This window comes from Trichosurus vulpecula, chromosome 5, assembly GCF_011100635.1.
Source record: "Trichosurus vulpecula isolate mTriVul1 chromosome 5, mTriVul1.pri, whole genome shotgun sequence".
NCBI lineage: Eukaryota > Metazoa > Chordata > Mammalia > Diprotodontia > Phalangeridae > Trichosurus > Trichosurus vulpecula.
The window spans coordinates 43,843,961-43,867,324 of record NC_050577.1 but is presented as its reverse complement, the minus strand read 5'-3'; the positions used below and the strand labels follow the sequence as shown (position 1 = coordinate 43,867,324).

General features: G+C 43.9%; 1 protein-coding gene across 1 annotated transcript; it reads left to right on the top strand.

Moving 5' to 3' along the window:
- The first annotated feature begins 2,282 nt into the window (after positions 1 to 2,282).
- CLEC3B (C-type lectin domain family 3 member B) lies at positions 2,283 to 10,381 on the top strand. The gene is made up of 3 exons (XM_036761205.1): positions 2,283 to 2,496; positions 7,183 to 7,278; positions 9,812 to 10,381. The coding sequence occupies exons 1-3, from the start codon at positions 2,388 to 2,390 to the stop codon at positions 10,210 to 10,212; spliced, it is 606 nt and encodes a 201-aa protein (XP_036617100.1). The 5' UTR covers positions 2,283 to 2,387; the 3' UTR covers positions 10,213 to 10,381.
- The last annotated feature ends 12,983 nt before the right edge of the window (positions 10,382 to 23,364 follow it).

Here is a 23,364-nt window from a genome sequence, read left to right as displayed (position 1 = left end):
CTCTAGATCAAAATAAGCCTCCTTGCCCCCTGGAGCTCCTGGAATTGATTTGTTAGTTGTGATTTTTTTTTCTCCTTCTGCCATGGAAACGCAAGGGGACCAAAGGGTAGAGTATCTGATCCAATGGTGAATTTTCTTCTTCAGCCCAAAGGACACACCTAAGGAATACTGGGTATAATCCCCTGCACCTAAGCAAAAACTTGATCTCCAATTTTGTCTTTGGCAGGCCTTAATCAGGCCTCTCTTTGAGAGATTTCTATCACAGAGGATGTGTGACTGGACTTCCCCTTAATGACACTGTAATTTGCTTCCATTAAATTTTGAATGTTCTCATCGAAAAAGGCAATTTAGGCTCAGTGTCTGGAACAACTTCTTGACCATTAGAGCTGCCCAAAAGTGAGATGGACTGCCTCAAGAGCTAAGGGGTTCCTCCCTCACGGGAGATCTTTAAGGAGAGGCTGGTTGACCACCGGTCAGGTATGTTAGAGACAGAATTCCTTTTGCATATGGATTGGACTGTTTGGCCATTGAGGTCCTGTCTAGCTCTCAAATCCTGTGGTAATTTTGCAGAACATAAAAAGTGCCTTTTGTAACTGGCCATTGTGATGAAGAAGAATTAGCAAATCAATGAAATGGCTTCTGATTACATTGAAAACAAGCTACAGCACTTATTTAATGTTTTTATTATGATAAACTCAATAACTGTGAAGAAAAGCAATCAAAATAAACATATCCTGTGGCCCAGCTCTTCTAGCCCTGCTGTTACATGGACCATATTTGATCTTGGGAGACTTCTCACAAAATCAGAAACCCACCCAAAGTTTCTCTCTTGGCAACCTCAGAATTTGGACCATGCCAAACTTTCTAGAGATGTGGGCAAAAAGGGCCTTGGGCACCCAGTTAAGTATGGTTAAAGGTATTGGATGGTCTTTAATCTCATTTCATAGAAAGAGTACAAAAGAAAGCAAACAAATCCCCCAAAATATTCACAACAGTCATGAATAGGCATTACAATTTCCCCTTCCTTTCATGCTACAGAATGTGTATTAAGTTTCTTTTTACATCTCCTAGCCTCAATAGGCCTATATTCATTGGTCCATAGTATTAGCCTGTGGTTTGAACTTTCTCAGGGCTGGGGGGTGGGGTGGGGGGAATGAATTTGTGGTGAATTGGAAATCAATCAACATTTTTTTAAAGCACCTACTATGTGCCAATCACTGGGCTAAGTGCTAGAGATACAAATAATAACCTCAAAAGACAGTCCCTGCCCTTAAGGAGCTCACAATCTAATGGGGGAGCCAACCAGCAAACAAATATTTAGAAATAACTCATATACAGAATAAATAGGAAATAATTAACAGAGGGAAGGCACCAGAATTGAGAAGATTTGGGAAAGAAGATGGGATTCTAGTTGGGACTTAAAGGAAACCAGAGAAGGCAGGAGGCAGAGATGAGGAGGATGAACATTCCAGGTATGGGGGGTGGGGGGACAGCCAGAGAAAATGCCTAGAGCCAGGAAACAGAGAGTCCTATTCCAGGAGCAGCAAGGTCAGTGTCATTGGATTGAAGAGTGCAAGAAGACTGGAAAGGTAAGAGTAAGCTAGGTTTCGAAGGCCTTTGAATGCCAAACAGAGAATTTAGTATTCGATCCTGGAGTTAGGAGGTTAAAGATATCAGTATAATTAGAAGACAGACAACAATCAATTGAATGTGTATATAGAAATGGTTTTAAAAATCTAAATGGAGGCATCACCTGTTCCAGGACCCAGAGATTTTGCTCCTTGGAGGCCTTACAAAACGCTAAATGTTAGACATGGATTTAGAGTTGGCAGGGACCTGAGAGGTCTTCTAGCCTCCTTGTTTCAGGGATGAGGAAACAGAGACCTAGAGAGATTCAATGACTTGTCCAAGGTCATATAGACAATATGTAGTAAGACCAGAATTAGAATACAAGTCTTCTGACTCCACTTCTGGCATTCTTTCTACTTAACCACACTCTCATTAAGAAGCAGTGACCAGAATGGTAGTGCTGGAAGTCCCATCTTTTCCTCATTTTATTACTAAGCACCTCATTGGGGGCACCAAAAAGCTTTTATTTCTTATTTATTTGTATTTTGTAGGAATTCTTGTTTTGATAGAGAGAGAGAGCTGTTGCTGCTGTACATTTTCTTTGGCCTGGCTGGGCTCTGTGAGTCCCAGACTTGAGTCTATTTTGCAGATTTTGCACTCCTCTTTTTTTCCCTTTCTTCTAAATGGAATGCAAGCAGCCAGAGTCTGGAAGGGTTTCCTGGATGGAGAGGTTTTGATTACAGCTGCCTTAAGAAGTCAAGCTCCCTCCAGCTCACTGCCATTCCATTCCATCACACACTAGGAGGAGGAACAGCAACATGGGGTTCCAAGGAATCTTTCTACTGCTGTGCTTCTTCATCCTCTTCCCGTGGACCAGCACGGAGTCACCAACCTCCAAAGTAAAAAAGGCAGCCAATGCCAAGAAAGGTAAGGATTGGCCTTCCAGCCAGCCCCTCTCTTCCAGGAAGACAAGTTGGCAACTGGGCAGATGCCTCACCCTTTATCCTTTAGTGCTGATTTTATTTTCTCAGTTAAGAGACTTCTTGGCTGAGCTGAAAAGAAGGGGAAGACCAGGTTCCTGGGCTATGGAATAGGGAAGTTCCTGGAAAAAGTGGATTCTACTATGTGTAATGGAGAAATGCACAGTATAGAGTGTGGTTGAGAGCAGTTTAGTATTGTTATGTTAGATCTGGGTTCAAATCCCATGTTCTGCAGGAGATCTTCCCTGGTCCCTCCCATCCTCTCTCACCCCAGTGTCTTCCTTCTCAGCTTACCTCCCATTTATACTATATATCTTCATATACATAGTTCTTTGTATGTTGTCTCCTCTGTTAGAATGGAAGCCGTTGAGGGCAGAGACTGTATTTGTGCCTTCCTTTATTAGCACAGTGCCTGGCACATAGTAGGCATTTAAATATGCTTGTTGACTGACCCATACTGGCAGTGCAACCATGGTCATTTAACCTCTCAGGGCCCCAGACAACTGTCCAAGATTGTGAGTTACTCCTCTAGGACAGCTCTTAAAAAAGAAAAAAACAACCCAAACCCATTTTCACCTACTACATGTTTAATATAAGTAACATAGCTCAAGAAGGGCATAATCCTTGAAACCCCAAAAGAAACCACTACTTTTCTATCGCCTATTCTGTGATTTGGGGAGGATGGTTGTTTTTCTCTCTCCTGGTTTAAGGTTTGGTGAGGCTTATCCGATAGCAGTGACGGTGTTTGAAATGAGAGGGTCATTTTCTTCTCGGGATGGCTATGAGTGGCTTCAGTTGGCTGGAGTGCTCCCCTATTCCCTGGGCTGTCGTTCAGGATGCTTTGGCTGAGAATTAGGCCTCTCCCTCCAGCTCCACAGCCGGCATTACCTGGCCAAGGGCCATCACAATCTTCTGTTTGTGGCAACATAAGCTCAATGCCATGGAAATGAACTAGTGTTACCAACTAGGGCTGGAGCCAAGGGAATCTGAGCAGAGGGAGGGTGGGGTCTCCTGCCGAGAAAAATGCCTGCCCTGACAAGTAAACATGAGGGAGCAATGGGAGCTGGTGGGGTGGGGAAGGCCTGTACAAAGAGAAGGGAAGGGGCTCTTTGTGAAGGCCACTGCCTTTCTCTGGGCCTCAGTTTCTCCAACTAGAAAATAAGGGCACTTCGGTCCCCTCCAATTCTTAATATTGTCGGCTCTCCTCCCAATAATACACAGATAGCCCTTTAAGGTTTACAAAGTTGCCTTGTGCATACTTCACGATTTTTTCCGTTTCTGAGTCAGGTGAAGTGGCTATCCACCCTCCCCCCAAGTCTGTTTAATGCAGAGGCAACTAGTATTCATTAAGCACCTACTATGTGCCAGGCACTGTGCTAAGTGCTGGGGATATGAAGAAAGGCATAAGATAGTCCCTGTCCTCAGTATCCCCTCCCTGGCAGCAAATTGGAGTGGCAATAATAGCCAGCATTTCTGTAGTGCTTTAAAGTTCACACATGCTGGGACTGGAGTCTGGAGAAGCTGAGTTTAGATCCAGGCTCAGACACTTACTAGCTGTGTGATCCTGGGCATATCACTTAACCTCTATTTACCTCAGTTTCTTCATCTGTAAAACAGGGATAGTAATGCTGCCTAGCAGCCAGGGTTGTTTTTCGGATGGAATGAAATGAAATTTTTAAAGCGCTTTACAAATCTCAAAGCTTTATATAAATGCTAGCATTATCAAGTCCGAGACCACTTCTTCCAACAGGCCCTTTCTGATTTCCCCAAGTGCTAGCGCTCTCCCCTCGCCTAAATCGCTTTGAATTTACTCTTAATATATTTTTTTTCCTGCATTCAAGTTAGTCCCTCCCAAGAGAGCATAAGCTACTTGAGGGCAGGAACTTTTTTTCAATCTTTATATGCCCAAGGCCTACGGGGAGGTCCTCAATAAGTGCTTGCTAAATTGAATTATTTTTATCCCCATTTTATAGATGAGGAAACTCAAGCTCGGAGAGGTTAGATGAATGAGTAAATACATGAAAAAGCTTTTATTAAGTGTTTACTATGTGCCAAGCCTTGTGCTAAACTCTGGAGATACAAATACAAAAGCAAAAACAGCTCCTGCTTTCAACTGAGTTTCCATCTGTACAGGTCTTGTATTTATGTATTGTCTCCCCTTTTAGAAGATATACTTCTTCACAGCAGGGACTGGTTGATTTGTTTGTTGGTTTGTTTTTTCATTTTGTTTCTCCAGTGCTTACACATCGTATCTCACAGTGCCTGGCACCTAGTATGCACTTCATAAACGCTTGTTGACTAACTGCCAACTGATGTCCTAATGGGGAGGCCACACAAGTAAGGAATGGTGGGCAGGGAGGGGGAACTTGGCTCAGAAAGTTACATAGATGATGAGTGGGATCATAGAGTAGGTTGACACATCCCATGCAGGAGTCAAAGAGGAGGGAGCCTTGTTCACAATCACCCAGCTAGTAGGTGCCCCAGGTGGGATTCAAATCAAGGTCTCTCCTGATCGCCAGTATAGTACTCCGCTCACTATAGGCTGCTGTCCAGAGGGAAATAGGAGGGAGCCCTGAGCATGTCAGTCTGAGAAAGAAGAGCCCCCACCTACTGCTGAGAACTCCCGTGAGGCTCTTCCAAGCCGAGAAGGAAGTGGAGGCCAATATAATGTTAGAGCTTTGGCAATGATACCTGGAAACAGAGTCTGGGGCAAGGGAACTTCATTCTCACTGCTGGGCATGGACTAGTAATAAAGAGCTTCTGAGAAGAATGAGGTGGGCTGTGAGAGCCACCTACTGCCCTGTTGGAGAATCCCGCACCTGTATCGTGCATCACCCACAGCCCTTCATCTTCCTCGTTGGGCGTCCGTGTAGATGTTCTGGACGCAAGCTGCCGTCACATGTTGACTTGCACAGAATGTCAGACTGAAGTGGAGAGAAGGACACCAGCCCCCAAGAGAGTGGAAGATTCAGCGAATTGTTTCCAGAGAGCAGACACGTAATTAGCAATGTTTTACCTAGCTGAAGTAGAATGAAACACACCTTCATTTAATTTGGAGGAGGGGGCAGAGAAGTAGAGGCAGAGACCCCCTGTTATCTCATTTGATCCTCAAGACAATCCTATGGAGTAGGTGGCGTTGCTATTCCCATTTCACAGACGAAGAAATGGAGGCTGTGTGTCCAGCCTCCCACAATTAGTAAACGTCTGAGGCAAGATATAAACTTAAGTCTTCCTGACTCCAAATCCAGTATCCTATCCACGTTACACCTAGCTGCCCTTTTAACTAATTATTCTCACTAGGTTGGTCCCTGTCCCTATCCCTGTTTTTGATAACTCTGTGCCAACTCCAGATGTTTCTAAGCAGCTGAAAGACTCCAAGTCCTGTCAACACCCTCTGCCATTCAGCACCCTGGGACAAAGCCCTTGTCACACCCCCTCTTCCTTCCCACGGCCCCAGGTTACAGCACTGCCAGAGAGATGGTTGCCTCCAGAGGAGGCTCTCCAAATTCTGTTCTCCAGTCTGGGCCAAGAGAGAGGAGAAGGAGGAGGAGAAGCGTTTCAGAGGTGTTCTCAAGAGCATTCTAAAAAACTTAAGATTGCTACATGTCGCAAAAAGAATGCCCCGGGTTTGGAGGCAGCAGTCCGAACGTAGATCTGAATTCCAGTTCTAATATCTGCTGCCTGTGTGGCTTTGATCAAGTATTTTCCTTCTCTGAGGCTCATCTGCAAAATGAGAGGCAGGTTTGCTGGATTTAACATTGCTAGGAAAGGCTCCTTCACAAGGAGAGCGATCTAAAAGTGGAATGGAAAACAGAGGGATCGGTCCTCACTTGAGGTTTTCAATCGAAGGCTGGATGACCACCTGTGGGAGATGCTATAGGTGGAATTTTCAGGTAGATATGGATTTTACCAGGTCTTTTTTCAATGACAGACTCTCTAAGGCCCCTCCCAGCTCCAAATCCTATAATCATCTATAAAGTGATTGGAGACCTATAGGAAGTCAGGAATACATGTTTGAGGTGGGAGCCGCTGTAACAAGATGAACAAAACAGCTACAACATAAGCCAATAGCTAAGTTCCAAAATCCATTTGTGGAAGCATCTGTGCAAAGTATGGGTCAAACTGCCAATTCCTGGTTAGCCTGATTAGTCATTTATGAAGGCAATGAGATCATGGACAAACCTTGGTGAGAGATCCATCATCATTGTGGTTACTGTCCAACCACAGCGCCCAAGACCATTTGGGGGCCATGCTTCCCATGCCCTAGCTTTCAATCTGAGATGGCAGGAATGAGGAAGGCCCCTCTGCCCCTGCAACTTCCAGCCCCAGTCCGACACACAGAAACCAAACTTTCACAAATAGGTTATTCTGTTTTCCTAGCGCAGGTGAGTAGCAAGGTCTCTTGCCAGGATGCAAACAATTCCCATTACACTAACTTGTGAAACCACAGTAACCTCAAATAGGAAGAGAAGGAGAGGGGGAAGCTGGAGGGACCATCGAGTGACAAAGGAATTAGAAGGGTGGTGGCTGCCTATTATCTTCCCCCAGGGCCCTCGTTGCTGGACTGACTAAAGAGAACATTCTCCCATCCCTGCTAAGCTCTACAACTGTTATTTCTTGACTTGTTTTTCAGAGCCTGTAGTCAAGATGATAGAAGACATGAAAAGCCAGTTGGACAGCTTGGCCCAGGATGTGGCTTTATTAAAGGAGCAGCAGGCCCTCCAGACAGGTAAGAAAGTGCCCCCAGGAACAGACCGGGACCACCTGGTCAGGACACACTCTGTCCATGGAAAGAGGATTGAGGCTAACAGATAAGATGCTTGACCAGGGAGCTCCCCTCCAGCCAGCAACAGGACGAACCAATCAGAAAGAGTCATGCTATAGAAAGCAGACACAAGTGGCTACACTTCGCTGGCTCTGTAGGCAAATGAATTGGGCACAGGTGAAGTCATTCTTTCCAGGCCTGATTTCTTTTCCTGATATTTTATAGCCTAAACAACTCTTCTACATTTTTCCCTTACTAGTTGGAGCTGGGCAGAAGGTAGGGCTGCCAGCTGGTTGGCAGGATTTTAGCACAGGAGTTAGTTGCTTCTTACTGATGTGTCATACTATAGCTATTTAAAAAAAGTTTTATTGTTAGCAACCCTAGCATGGGTGGAGGTGGAAAAGGTGCATGGGGAGAAAGTGATGCCAACAACAACTCTGAAGGAATAATGCTGAGCTGGGCCTCCAGAGCACACTGCGGTACATGTCCCTGCAACACCTCAGGAGGCCTACAGGCTAAGAGGGGAGAGAAGTCCAAGGAAGATGAACCAGCAGTGTTTGAGTAGAGAGAGAGGAACGAGTCATGGTTGTGGGTCAGAGAACCTGGGTTCCAGGCCTGACTCTGTTACTGACTTGCTGTGCTCATGTGGCCTTGCTCATTTTACATGAACAGTTTAGAGTCTCAGAAGGGCTTTGGGAAAAGATTCAGACATGCCATTAGGGCACAAAACATCTAAATTTGATTATCTGGCGGCAGAGGCATGGTAGACAAGGAGAGCCAAGGAAGGGGACTTCGGCCAATGGATACCACTGGGTCCCAGCTGCTGGGTAGGGAAGGTCAGATGCTAGAGCTTCAGGCCTTGGCAGGAGGAGGAAGTGGGGTATCTCTGATCCCTAGGAAAGGTTCCCACACCCACCTTGTACAAGTTCTCTGTAAGGGGTATATGGGGTGGGTGGGGGGATGTACCTGTCACCTCCACTACCCAGTGACCCAGGAAGATCCAGGAAGTAGTAATATCATTTTACAGAGAGGAGGAAGTTTTCTCTATCAGGTTCCTCCAGATGGTTTCCCATTGTTAAAGTCACAAACAAGAAAGGACACTCTAAAGAACAGCTGGGGAATCTGATGAGGAAAGCAAGCATGGGGGATTGAAGTTTCCAGAAAATCCAGGGAGAGGCCGATGTGTGCAGAGCAGAGGCAGCCTGCTGCAAGGAAGCAGGTCTCAAAGAGGCCCCCAAACTAGCGAGTTTTCTGGATTTTCACAGCCTCTTTTTCCTCATCTTTAAGAGGAAGGGGTTGGACTAGAAATAATTGTTGCCCAATTGCCAATCCATGAACAAATATTTGAATGGATGGATGGAGGGAGGGAGGAATTTAAAAAAAATTATTAAGCTCTTGCTATGTGCCGGGCTCTATGCTAAGCACTAGGGTACAACTATAGGTAAACAAGACAGTTCTTGCCATCAAGAAGCTTACATTTTAATAGGGGAAGACAATACATATAGGGAAATGGTGGTCAGGAAGGACTGTTTTGGACAGGGAAGTCAGAGGGCTGGTGATTGGAGTCACAGGGCAACCGATTAACAGGAATGGGAGTGTTGACTGTTCAATATTAATTTCTATTGCTCTACAAAACTTTTAATGCCGAAGGTTGTTACTTTTAAAAACCTACTAACTGAAAAAATACTTCTTTTTCTCCTCCCTGTGTCTGAGTCCTTCCACTGCTGGTTCCCTGTACCCCCTTGGTAGGGGCCCTTCCCCTGACCTCCCCTTCCCTCTCACCAGCAGCTCTCCTACAAGTGCTGAGGGCAAAAATTCTGTAACAAATTAGATATCATAGCCCATGGTATAGTTTGGGTTGGGGAGCACTGAACTAGGTGATGTCTAAGTGTGTTGAGGGACAGTGTGATACAGGGAATGTGATACCATCTATCTTTCATCTATCTACCATCTATCTCCATCTGTCTGTCTATCTATCTATTTACTCACCTACTACCTATGTACAGAATCCATTTAGGTCTTCAGGGAGATGACAGAATTAGAGAATCTCAAATTTGAAGGGGTCTCAGTGATGATCAAACCCAATCCATGCTAGACCAAGAATTCCCACTAAAATATTCCCCAACCAGTAGTGATCCAGCCTTCTAGATCTAGTGAAGAAGAAACTGTTCCATTTTTTGGCAGATCTCCTTGTCAGGAAATTTTGGCCTAATAACCATAGTAAATCTGCCCCCTTGCACCTTTTACTCAGGGCACTGAGTTCAACCCTTTGGATTAAGCTGAACAAATCCAATCTCTCTTCCACATGACAACCCTTCAGTCCTCCAAGTGATCCCAGCAGATGCCCTGGTATTTGAGTGACCAAAAGATGCCCTGCACATACATAGCAAGCACTCGACAAATAATTATTAAGTGAAGGAATGAAGATAGGCCTGCCTGCTGGGTAGGGTAGATCCTGTTGATTTGAGGTCCCTGAGAATCCTATTTTTTTTCCTAGTTTGCCTAAAGGGCACCAAGATCCACCTGAAGTGCTTTCTGGCCTTCCCTCAGGCCAAGACCTATCACGAAGCTAGTGAGGACTGCATCTCTCGAGGGGGCACCCTCAGCACTCCACAGAATGGCGATGAGAACGACTCCCTCTACGAATACTTACGCAAAGGCATAGGCACCGAAGCAGAGATCTGGCTCGGCCTCAATGACATGGCAGCTGAAGGCAACTGGGTGGACATGACGGGCAGCAAGATCAGCTACAAGAACTGGGAGACAGAGATCACCACCCAGCCAGATGGTGGGAAGGTGGAAAACTGTGCTGTCATGTCGGGGGTGGCTGTGGGCAAGTGGTTTGACAAGCGGTGCAAAGAGCGGCTGCCCTTCATTTGCCAGTTTATGATTGTGTAGCTTCCCGGAGCATCAGAGAGGGCAGGGGAAGAATGCAGTGGAGGGGAAGAAAGAAATGATAACACGAATGCTGCTAAAATAGGCCTTGGGTAGTATGCTCATCCCCAAGGAGACTCTCTAGCCTCTGTAGATGATCTATTTGCCAATAAAATCACTGCAGCTTGGTAAACCCATGGTTTGGTCCATGTCTGGGTCTGGTGAGTGGGGAGGCAAAATCCTAAAGGGGTGGAGAGGATGCCTATTCCACTAAGTGACAGAAGTCTCTATGCAGACCAAGTAGGTATGGTGGCCATATTCTCTACACCCAAATTCAGGGTGTCTGGTCAGACAAAACATATTCCTTTTTCAAAGTATGATTAAAAGTTCTCTCTGGACTTTCTCTACCACGTCCCTGCCTTGGTATCTTCTCTCCCCCTTTCAGCTTCCTTCTATGTATTGTCATCCCCTATTAGAAAATAACCTTCTTGAGGGCAGGAACTGTCTGCTTGTATTTGTATTCCCAGCATTTAGTGCAGTGCCTGGCACATAATAAACGCTTGTTGATTGGATTTTCCTTTCTTGATGTTGGGAGTCAGCCCTAAGAAATCTGTAACACAAAGCACATGCAGGATAGCGAGGACAGTGGAAGGGTGGGTTAAAGGTATGCTAAGAATTACACATTATTTATAGATATTATGAAGGGTATTAGAGAGTACGGGGATTAAACCTTATACTGGGGAACCCTGGGGAAGGAGGAGAGAAGAGGGAAAGGGAGGGGAGGGGGAAGCATGCATGTGTGTGTGTGTGCATGTGTGTGTGCGTGTGTGTGTGTGTGTGTGTGTGTGTGTGATTTTTATCTTAGAATCTGATAAATCTGCAGCAACTACAGGTTTTTTGTTAGTTTTTCTCTTCCAGATTTTTTCCCTACCCGCTTGGGCTCAAGATTCACGCACTAGGGTCAGAATCTAATGTGGGAAGCCCTCTCCCTGCTCCTGAAAACCCTAGTCTCAGATCAGTTAGATCTCATCCTTTGATCAGCTGAAGGCAGATCTTTTCCACCTCCTGTTCCTAGAATCAAGGCTATCCTTAAAGGTACTTGGAGTAGATGGTTCCTACAAGGTAGGATTTGGACACTTGAATCCTGCTTCCTCTCCTTTCCTCCCTCTTCCTCCTCCCCCCGAATTCTTCCCTGTGAAAAAGTCCAGTACCAATCCTCCCTCCTTTGTGAAAGTCTGATCATATTTCCCTCCTTCCCCCCATCTCTTTCTCTTTTCCTTTCTTTTTTCTCTCCCCTCTCCCACCCTTCTCTTTCTGTTTCTCTCTCCCCCCCCCTTTCTTTCTCTCTGTCTCTCCTTTCTTTGTTTTTATCTCTCCCTCCCTCCCGCTTGACAGTTATCCTTTTGTATTTCTGACGCTTATGGAGCGCTGGATAGAGAACCAGCCTCAGAGCCAGGAATACCTGGGTTCAAGTCCTCCCTCTGACATGTGCTGGCTATGTGACCCTGGATAAGTCACTTAACATCTCTGTGCCCTGGCTTTGCCGTAAGTTGTGGTAAAGGTGCCAACCTTCTCTGTGTGTGTGGGGAGGCCAAATCCTAATCCAAACTGCTCTAGGGAGTTCCCTATACCAATGAAATCACAGGTCCAGTCTCCAGTCCTATCCCTATCATCCTAATTAAATTATAGGCCTTTCACAGCCCCCAGTTAGGCTTAGCATAATGGGCTGAAGAGAGTAGGTACCCAATAACTATTTACCTGTTTGCCGCCTGATCTGAGGGTCACTGCGTAAATATCAGCTCTGTTATTGGAAGGCTTTATGCATGGCTGTTGAGGGAGGAGGCAGCCTTCAAATGTTTGGGAGAGTAGGAAGACAGGAACTAGAACCTCACTTGGTGCCTCTTTTAATATATAAATCGGAAACTATTAAAAGGTGGCCAATGGCTTCTTAAAACTCAGGATACATCTCCATTATACCTCTGAATAATTTCATAAAAATAATAAAATCCATCCCACTGTCAAACCACCAAATGAAGTTGCTTGCATGAATGTCTTGTCAACAGAAGGTGGCAGTGTTGACGTTCAAGTTCCCATTCCTCTGTCTTTCTCCAGTTGTTCTTAAGCTGGGGAACCTTTAAGCTGTCTCTCTCTTATCATAACCCTGATTTTTTTTTAAAACAAAAGCAAAAAGAACACCACGTTCCCCACACCCCCAGTCCCATAAAACATATAACACACATAGCCACATACGACCACTTTGCTTGCAAGAATTCCTGACTGGTTACAAGAATGCAGCTAATGTTTTGTTTCCGTTTCTCATGGCCAAAGTGGTAGAATCATTAAAATTGTTTTTATTTTTCTCAATTACATGTAAAAGCAATTTTTAACATTCTTTTAAAAATTTTTTGCGTTCCGTATTCTCTCCCTCCATCCTCATCTCCCCACTCTGAGATGATATGTAATTTGATATGTTATACATGTCCAGTCATGTAAAACATATTTCCGTATTAGTCATACTGTGAAAGAAGACACAGACCAAACCCCCCCCACAAAAAAGTGAAAAACAGTATGCTGCTACCTGCATTCAGACTCCATCAGTTCTTTCTCTAGATATGGATCACATTTTTCTAGGTTCTCTTTTTTTTTTTTGATTGTGGCTTTCAGGTAGTACAATAATTTTTAAATTATCTCTCCTGGATCTATTCTCCAGGTTAGTGGTTTTTCCAATGAGATATTTTGCATTGTCTTCCATTTTTTCATTCCTTTGGTTCTGTTTTATAATATCTTGATTTATCATAAAGCTACTAGCTTCTACTTGCTCCAATCTAATTTTTAAGGTAGTATTTTCTTCAGTGGTCTTTTGGACCTCCTTTTCCATTTGGCTAATTCTGCCTTTCAAAGCATTCTTCTCTTCATTGGCTTTTTGGAGCTCTTTTGCCATTTGGCTTAGTCTATTCTTTAAGGTGTTATTTTCTTCAGTATTGTTTTTTTGGGTCTCCTTCAGCAAGTCATTGACTTGTTTTTCATGGTTTTCTTGCATCTCTCTCATTTCTTGTCCTAACTTTTCCTCTACTTTTCTTACTTGCTTTTCCAAATCCTTTTTGAGCTCTTCCATGGCCTGAGGCCAATTCATATTTTTTTGGAGGCTTTTGATGTAGGCTCTTTGACTTTGTTGACTTCTTCTGGCCGTATGTTTTGATCTCCTTTGTCACCAAAAAAGGAATCTAGAGTTGAGTTTGAGCCTGAGTTCATTTTCGCTGCCTGTTCATGTTCCCAGCCAACTACTTGACCCTTGAGCTCTTTGTCAGGATTTGACTGCTTGTAGAGTACAGAGTACTTTGTCCCAAGCTTTAGGGTCCAAGCATTGCTATTTTCAGAGCTACTTCTACTCTACCATCACCCCAAGCTCTGTCACAGCAGTGTTCCTCCTCCCCCAAGAACTGCCAACCAGGACTGCAATCCAGATCCAAGCAGGGCACAGCAAGAGAACCTGCCTTGGTGCCCACAGAGTGCTCCTTGCACTCCCGCTCTGATCTGCTGCTAGATTCCTCCCACTGTGTGAGCCAGGGTCTCAGAAAGCAGCTGACACTGGAGCTCTGGAAGCAGCCTCAGGAGCTTCCTGCTGCTGCCACCGCCACTGCTGCACCACCTCTGCCACCCCCAGGGCTGGTGGCTGGACTGGTCTCAACTCTATTCCACAGTTTTCCACTAATCTGCTCTTTGGCATTTGTGGGTTGAGAAGTCTGGTAACTGCCACAGCTCAATGATTCATGGCCCTAAGGCCTGTTTCAGCCAGCTGACTCCAGGTCTGGTCTGTCCTGGTGCAGCCCACGCAGGGCTGTGCTCCACTCCCAGCACCGTGTGATAGCCATTTCCCAGCAACCATCCAGGCTCTCCTGGGCTGGAGACCTGTTTCCCTCTGCTATTTTGTGAGTTCCGCAGCTCTAGAATTTGTTCAGAGCCATTTTTTACAGGTGTTTGGAGGGATTTGGGGGAGAGCTTAAGCAAGTCCCTGATTTCTAGCTTCCATTTTGGCTCTGCCCCCTTCCATCCTCTGGATGGCCTTTTTCATCATGAGTCCTTTAGGACTGTCTTGTATCATTATATTGCTGAGAAGAGCTAAGCCATGGGTGGGGAACCTGCAGCCTCAAGGTCACATGTGGCCTTCTAGGTCCTTGGGTGCTGCCTTTTGATTGAATCCAAGTTTTACGGAACAAATCCTTCTGTTAAGGGGATTTGTTCTCTGAAGTTTGGATTCAGTCAAAGGACCACACTTGAGGACCTAGAGGGCCACATGTGGCCTCAAGGCTGAAGGTTCCCTACTCCTGATAAGTCATTCATGGAGGCTCATTATACAGTACTGCTGTTACTGTTCAGTGTTTTCCTGGTGGTAGAACCATTTTCAAGTTGGATTTTAAGACACAGCTCTTCCTGTCCTCTTCTCTCCCTCCTCCCATTATGTATCCTGTGCTCTTATCCTTCTCTTCCTTCCGAAGATGCTCATTCCTGTAGAATGAGAGTCTCCACAGTGACAGGAGCCTCAAAGACCAAGTAGTACATACAACCTGTAACTGGACAAGAACCACCTCTACCGCATTCCTTGTCCCCAATGAGTGGTCTTCAATGAAGAAGCAGGGGGAAAGAGGATCAGAACATTTCAGGAGCTGGTCCAGATTTCACAGATCTGTGAAACAGAGATAAAGAAACTATTTGCCCCACAGGGTTGTGAGGCAAGCCACTTCGTAAAGGTTAAGGCACTATTTCATTCTTAATTAGTATGAATCATTATATGCCTGAAGCTCCATCTTCAATGAAGTGAAAAATTAATCTGGATCTTGTAAGGCTTTCTCCAACCTAGTGTTTTTACCATGCATATACTCGGGAGAAAGGTAATGAGGTAAGTATAAAAACTGTAAGAGCACGGATCTGGAGCGGGAAGGGTGCTTAGAAGCCACTTGGGACAAGACAGAAGAGGAATCTGAGACTCAAGAACTGTCTGTGCCTTGTCCAAGGTCACAAGTAATGAGGACCAGAGGTGGGGTTTGAAACAGATCCTTTGAGGCCAGAGCCCTTTCTTTAGTGTGAATAAAGACATCAGGTCCTTTCTCAGGACAGAAAGTGCATGGCAGCTGAGAATAGTGGAGATCCTGTGGGCAGGTGGGCACTGAAAGCTGGGGAGTTAGAGCAGGGAGTGGGGGCCTTGACGACAAGCCTGGCAGCTTCTCAGCTTTGCCAAGAGCCAAGTGCCAGCTTAGGATTGGATAGCATTTCTATGTCTTTCCAGGAATGATCAGTTACAAGCTGCACCTTTCACAGAAAAGCACCAGGGAAGTGACATTAGACAATGAACCTGGAAGGGAAGCCAATGATGCAAACATTTCCTGCAGGTCTCAGTGTGGTGGCCCATCCAAAGCAACTTCTGACTTTCACCACAAGGATGAGCTGTTGCTTCATGCAAAGCGCACTGAAGGCCCAGACTTTAGAGCAGGGATCAGAGGCAGAGCTGAGGCTAAAACTCTGGTCCACCTTCCTCTTGGGTAAGTCTTCTTTCCAGGTCACCAGGCCATCTTGTGCAGCTTCAGCTACTGCTTCAGGAAGGCCTTGTATTTCAAGTGCAATAACCAGTAATCTACTGTTGAAACAAGATGGCTAATACTAAGAGCCTTCTTAGGGAGAAGGATCAAAGGGAAGACCCAAAAGGTCAATGAATTTAGAGATTGTGCAAACTTGAATATGATGAAATTCAAGTCAGGTAACTCGGTCAAAATAAGTTGGGAAATAGTTATTCTAGTGCATCACTTGATCTGACCAGGAAAACCTTTCATTAGATTCACGGCAGATGAAAAAACTTGTCAAAGAAGTGGCCAATGGCTTGGGTGGGGGTGGGGGTACAAAGATAATAAAAGAGGAAAAGGCACACGAATTCACTGTTGGTATTTGAACTGATTTGACGCTTCTGGAAAACAGTCTGGAACTCCATCCCTCAAATTACTGAATTCTACATACTCTTTTACCTAATAATGTTACTACTGGATATGCCTGGCAAGGAGGGCAAAGACAGAGGGAAAGGACTCATGTAAACAAGAACATTTGTAGCAGCTCTTTGTGCCGTAGCAAAGAAGTGGAAACAAAATAGGTGCCCATCACCTGAGGAATGGCTGACCATTTGTGGTCTATGAGTGTAATCAATTTTATTGCACTATAAGAAATGATGAATATTCAGAGGAATAAAGAAAGATTCATATGAACTGTTGCAGAATAAAATGGGCAGAACTAAAGGAACAATGTACATGATGACCACAATAAAAATATAACTCTGACCCAAGTAATTATTGCCTCAAAGAGTGAATGATGAAACACACCTCCCACCCCTTGGCAGAGAGGCGATAGACTACAAGTACAGAAGGAGACGTGCGTTCTCATACGCGGCCAACGTGTTGATTTGTTTTGCTTACTATTTATATCCGTTACAAGGAAGGGCTTCTATCGGGGAGGAGGGAAGGGCAGTTAGTAGGTAGTCATACATGAAAAAAAAAAAGAACAAAGCCTTTTTAAGACCACACAGAAAAATGCAGAGCATTGTATGACACAAAGAACAACTGATACTACCTTGTTAATCTTAATATATGTCTTTAAAAAATAACTAAACAACAGACTGCTCATCACACAGTCCTCTTCTCTGTTCTTTGCTTTTGAAAAGTTTGTTGGTGATTAAGTTCACAATTTTTAAAAATTTTTCAATAAAAACTTGTGGGATAGTTACACAAGCCTGGCATGATGGAACAAGCCCTGAATTCTTGTTCCAGTCTGGCTGCTTCTCTCTGAATGCTTCTTTGTCAGTAAAATGAGAATATCTATCCTGATGACTTTACAGAATCATTGGGAGGATCAATGGAAAGTGTGTGAAATTACATTTTAAAACAAGTGCTTTTCAAATGCAATGGATTATGATTCCACAAAGAACCAAATAGATCCACTTCTAGCACATAATATTATGAAGAGACGGTGAAGGGCATTTTGATTGGTTCCTTTACTGTAGATCATTTTCCCTCTTGGAAGTATTTTACAGCCCATAATTTCCTAGAACTTATTAGAGGTACAGGTCAGGTATCTTTGCCTAACTAGCTGTCTTTCCCAACTTAATGATATCAGTAGGAGAACACTGAAAGGACACTGCGTGATTAGAGTATCCAAGACAAGGCTTCGAAAAGAAATGAGTAACCTAAGGGTCACGTTAAGGTAGATATGACTGATGTTAGATCTGTTTGCTAACAAGGGGCAGAAGTACCATGATGGAAACGGAGACTACAGGCACAGAACACAAAACTTTTAATTTTTCAATTGTGCCTAGGTCAGCCTTGCCTGTGGTTGCCACATCTTACATTAACCTTAAGGCTGTGAAACCTGAGCAGGTTCAAACCCTGGCTCAGCCCTTTATGTCACGTGTGACCTTCAGCAAGTCACCAAGTTGGACTAATGGTCTTAAAACCCCCTTCTAGCTCTAAACATGATTCTAGAACCTTAATCTACCACTCCTTCTTAAATAAAACAACCAATTTTTATTCTAAACTTAGGAAATGAGCATCTAGAACAGAAGAGGACTGTGCATCATACTGTAGCTGTATCTATCATGTGTAGCTTGCTTTAAAAAAAATACAATAAAATAAATGTGTAACATTCAAAGCTTTCTTGCTTATCCATGATTCTTACTGCCCTTCCTCATCTTCTAGGCATTAAAAAAATACTTCAATGACCCTTTTTCCTCTCCTTTTTCTGCCCCCTCCAGCCTACCTCCTTACTTCCCAATGGAAAAAACAGAACAAACCTTAGTGATAAATATGCATAGTTAAGCAAAACAAATCCCCACCTTGGCTGTTTGAAAATGTATGTCTTATTCTGCATTTTGAGTTCATCACCTCCCTGCCTGGGAGTGAGGCAGCACACACTTCATAACTGGTTCTTTGGAACTGGGTTAGTCACTACATTGATCAGAGTTCCTGTCTTTATAATGTTATTGTATAGATCATTTTACTGGTTCTGCTTATTTCAGTCTGACTCTGTCTATATGTATCTTTTCAGGTTTGTCTGAAACCTCCTCTTTTGTCATTTCTTAGGGCATGATATGCCATTCCATTTATATGACATAATTTGTCCAGCTATTTCCCAGTTGTAATTGCCATAAAAAAAAGAAAAAAAGATGGAATATTTTTTACATATAGGTCTTTTCCATTCTTTGATCTCTTTGGGGTATAGGCTTAGTAGTAGTTTAGCTGGGTCAAATGGTATGTGCATAGTTTAGTGACTCTTTGGTCACTGGTCCAAATTGCTTTCCAGTATGGCTGGACCCCAAAGTCTCCAACAATTGTGATTTTCTTTTTTTGTTATATTTGTCAGTTTGATGGATGTGAGAGCACCTGAGCTACTTTAATTTGAATTTCTTTACTAGCGATTTAGAGCACTTTTTCATAAGATTATTGATAGCTTCAGTTTCTTCCTTCGAAAATTGCTTATTCATATCTTTTGACCAATTAGCTATTGGGGAATGGCTCTTGTTTATTTGTTCCTTATATATCTTAGATGAAATATTTATCAGAGAAATTTGCTGCAAAAATTTTTCTATTCTTTCTTTCCCATCTAACTACACTAGTTTTGTTTGTACAAAAACTATTTAATTTCATGAAACCAATATTATCCAGTTCATTTTTTAAGATGTTTTCTATCTCTTACTTGGTCGTGAACTCTTTCCCTTATCCGTGGTTGTTAAAAATAATCAACCACCTCTTCTTTCAGAACCCAATTCAGCCCTATCACAGCTCCTGGGACAGGGGTTTGGATTGGGATGGACCCAGTGGGGTAGGTGATAGGTTATTCCCTGTGAGTCTAAGTGGCTCAGGCCTCACCTTCTGGTTATTTTTGGCAGGGTACAGGTTTATTTTTGAGGTCAAATTGCAGGGTTGGGGTTGGGGTGTGTGAGGAAGAGCAATTAAAAGCCTCAGGAAAGAAAGATAGAATCAATTGATCAACAAGTATGTATTAAGCTCTATAATAATATTATTATCCTATATAATCTGTACAATAATATTATTATTCTGTGTGCAAGGTGCTGCACTAGGTGCTGGGGACACAAGTACAATCCCTACCAACAATTAGCTTACATTCTAGAGGGGGAAATGAGAAATACATTTTAAAAATATATGAATAAATACAAATCATATGAAACAGTTAAATACAAGGTGGTGCCCTGGCAACTGGGGTGGGGTATCAGGAAGAGCTTCAAGAGGAAGATGGAACCCAAGCTGCCTCCTAATTCTAAAGCACAGGTAAGGAGGGAGAACGTTCCAGGCACAGAGACAGGAGATGGAGTACTTTACGAAGAGAAAAGAGACGCTGGATTCACAGAGTGGGGCAGGGCGGGGGGAGCAGTGGGGCTGGAGAGATGGGCTGGGGGCACTGGTGTGCAGGGCTTTAAAAGCTAACGAGAGGAATTTATGTTTTATCCTGGGGGCAATAGGGAGCCACTGGAAATGGAGAGTCACATGGTCAGATCTGAACTTAAGGAGAGTTGCTTTGACAGCAGTGTGTAGGGTGGACTGGGGAGATCAGGTATGGAGACCATTTAGGAAGCTGTTGTACTGGTAATGGGGGCCCAAATGAAGAGGATAGCCTTGCAAGTAGAGAAAAGGGGTTAGACGCAAGAAATATGGAGGCAGAAGCAACAAGCTCTGACAACTGACTGGGCATGTGGGGTGACTGTGTGAGGAATCCAGGTCATACTGAGATTTGAAACTGGAGACATGGGAAGGATGGTAGTGGTACCTTTGACAGAAATAAGGAAGCTTAGATGATGGGAGGGCTCAGGAGGGAATGTAATGAGTTCAGTGTCAGACATAATAGCTCATATTTTTTTTTCTATTAAGGCTCATAAAGTACTCTAGAGGGATAGAATAGACGCTGAACTATAGACAAGGAGATGGAATGGATTGGAAGCCGTTTTTCTAGGGTTGGAACCAGGAAGCCAAAGAACCATTTGCAAAGGAGGTGGCCATGTTTCATATTCTGTCCAAGGATATCAATACAGCACTGTGTATCAGAGCTGAAAGGAATCAGGTATCATCTACCCTAACTTTTCCATTTTAGAAAGAGAACTGAGGCCTGGGGAAGTAAAGTGACCAATCCAAGTCTTCAGAATTCTAGTCAAGGTTTTTGCCAGTATATATCACTCTGGAGATACCCTAGTTTACAAATCACCCTGCCTTTGCACCCTTTAGACAAACACATTAAAACCTTGAAGAATTTAACTTTAAACGTTTTGTTTAATGGAGGAGAGGTTTATTTCTCCTTGAGTTATAAAGATGGAGTGGTGGTAAGGTATTCTGGGCTAGGACTAACCTAGGCCAATCCTATGATTCAGACTCAATGCAATAAAAACAACTTTATTAATAATAAAATATCTTTAAAAATACAATTTTAAAGTTATATGTTAAAATTATTAAATGTTTAAAAGAAAAGCAAGCTATATATAAGGGACATCTGCAATTCCATATTCTAAAAATACAGTTTTTTAAGGTAAGGATACCAAACTCAGATAAAACACTACTGCCCGCTCACTGCACAGTTGCCACAGCAACTGGCCATACTAGTAAGGTGTTCTGGTAAACTTTCCGACGCATCTCCCCCTTGGCTAGGTCAAGAGACTTAAAGGACCAGCATGGCCTACCTACTGCTGAAGCTGCCACCTGGTACACAGCATGCTGGGAGGGGACCCCAAGGAGGAAGGGGAAGGAAAAAGGTTGGAGGTGGGGTGGAAAGGTGAGGAGGTGGTATGTCCCTCCTTAGAGATGGAGGATAAAATCTCTCTATCCACACCCCTGGCATTGGTACTGAAGGGAGCAGCAGCAAACTGAATTCGGTCACAACACATAGATTTTGTTCCTGCTGTAGGGAAAACCAGAATAAGGCCTGGATAGGCCAGGAACTGACAAGGCTTTTGGGCCCCACAGGATGACTGAATTCAAAGCAGTCAGTTTCCTGGAGATTTGTAGTAAGGTAGGAAAATCATGATTTTTGTTTGTTTTGCAAAGTCTGGCTTCTGTGAGGAACAGAAAAACCCTCAGGGATCTGGGAGCAGAGTAGGGAAAGAAGGTTTAATTTAGAGTTAGAACACAGAACTACTCCAAAGGAATAAACCCTTTTTTTTTTCTGAGGGTGAAGGGGAATGATAGGGGATCACTGCCAGAGGCCAGGGTCCTAACTTAGCAATTGTCCTGGGGTCAGACTGATGTCTAATGACTGCCTAAAAATGCTTGTTTCCAGAAAGATGGTAAGTAAGGGATGCCTTTGGATGGTGAAACTGGTGCAGACAGAATAGACCAGCTGGTAAAGTAGTACCTGGATTTTCATCATGCACCATGAGACCCAGGGAAGGTAGGCAAGACTGGGCACACCTGCTTCCTGCCATCCCTCCCTATACAGTCAATGGGTTCTGTGCCTGTGGACAGTCAGGCGTCATCCACCCACATGGTTCCTTGCTTATGTTTCAGTCACCTGGTGATCCAGTCCTTCCTGTGGGGGGAAAAATAAGAGGCTAAAAGAGAGACAGGGATACAAAGGCAGATCGAGGAAAAGATCAAGATGAAAATATAAGTGATAAAAAGATGGAAAGCCACAGAGAATTAAGAGATGAATGGAGAAGCAGAGAGAAATGACAAGAAGGGGGAAAGATACAAAAAATACTTTTTAGTCAGCTATATGAACAGCAATGAAGAGGCAGAGAACTAGGCCTGAAACTTTAAAACGGACCTTAGAGGACCCACCTCTACTAATGAACTCATTCCTTATAAGGGGGCCAGCTCTAGTCGTCCTGATCCATTTCTGGCCACTGGACCCAGATGGCTCTGGAGGATAAAGTGAAGCTGGTGACTGCACAGCCCTGCCTCACTTAAATCTAATGCACTTGCAAGTCATGGCATCACATTCCTGATGCCATGGTTCTCTTTGAGAACAAAAGGACAAGCAACAATCTGTGAGTAGTATGGGCTGCCCCACTGCAGACCCAAAAGGCCAGTTCCAGTTGGACAACCATAGCTCCTTCCTTCCTTTCTCCCTCCCTCCTTCTCTTCCCTTCCCTCCTTCCTCTCCATCTGTCTGTGTTGATCATCATACCCTTACCAGTGGATGCTCTGCCTAAAGGAATGTAAATTTTGATTACTCAAACCTGGCAAAATATCTTGGGTTTTACAAGCTAGATTTCTTAAGGACCATGCCTGAAACCCAATTCACTTTGGCTCTCATTGATAGGCCAACAATAGGTCCCAGCCCAAGACCCACGTAGTGGTCTCTGTTTGGGCCTTAGTGGCTCAGAGTGAATATAAATAGCAATTGTTTCTGTTTTGGCCAGAAACCCTGAGGGTCTTCCCCTCCCAGATGGATTTTTTTTTGACTACTAGGTAAAAGAGGCTATTCTTTGTCTCATTTCTTACCTAGCCTTAATCACTGAATGGGCATTGCCTCAGTCAAACTGAGATCTGGGAAAGACCTTAGCATAAAAAGGCCAAGGTCTCCCATTGCATCGGGGGCCATCTCCAGTTGTCCTGATTTATATCTTGCTACTAGACCCAGATGGCTCTGGAGGAGAAAGTGAGGCTGGTGACCCTGCACAGTCCTCCTTCACTTAAATCCAATTCACTTGCTAGTCATGGCATGACCTTACTGATGCCACAGTCCTCTTCAAGAATGAAGGACAAAGAACAACATTCCTTATAAACACCAGGAAAGGAAACAAGGATGAGAGACTGTGGGCCTCGGAAGTGCAAGTGCCTTGCCATACTAAATCTAGAATCTTCTCTTCATTATTCTACTTAGCCTGATAGACTTTTGAGGACAGTCTTAGTTGGCCTTCTTCACATCCCTGGTCATCTATAAGATGATTATAAGAGCTTTTCCTGATTTTAGAATCTAATATAAGATTCAGGCAGCTAAGTAATAAACCACTCCAGTATCTTTGCCAAAAAGACCCCAAATGGAGACACAAAGGGTTGGACACAGCTGAAATGACCAAACAAGAAGTTGTGATTTACCTTAAATGTGTAGTTTGTACCTTGGTGTTCCCTTATACTGTAGAAAAATTTAATTGCTCCTATGCCCAAAGGGTTATAAACCTGTGTATACCCTTTGACC

What these genes read in the sequence shown, in the direction of transcription:
- CLEC3B (XM_036761205.1), top strand. Translation starts at nt 2,388, where the DNA reads ATGGGGTTCCAAGGAATCTTTCTACTGCTGTGCTTCTTCATCCTCTTC. An exon ending in GGCAGCCAATGCCAAGAAAG is followed by an intron (nt 2,497 to 7,182) that starts GTAAGGATTGGC and finishes CTTGTTTTTCAG; the next exon opens with AGCCTGTAGTCAAGATGATA. An exon ending in GCAGCAGGCCCTCCAGACAG is followed by an intron (nt 7,279 to 9,811) that starts GTAAGAAAGTGC and finishes TTTTTTTCCTAG; the next exon opens with TTTGCCTAAAGGGCACCAAG.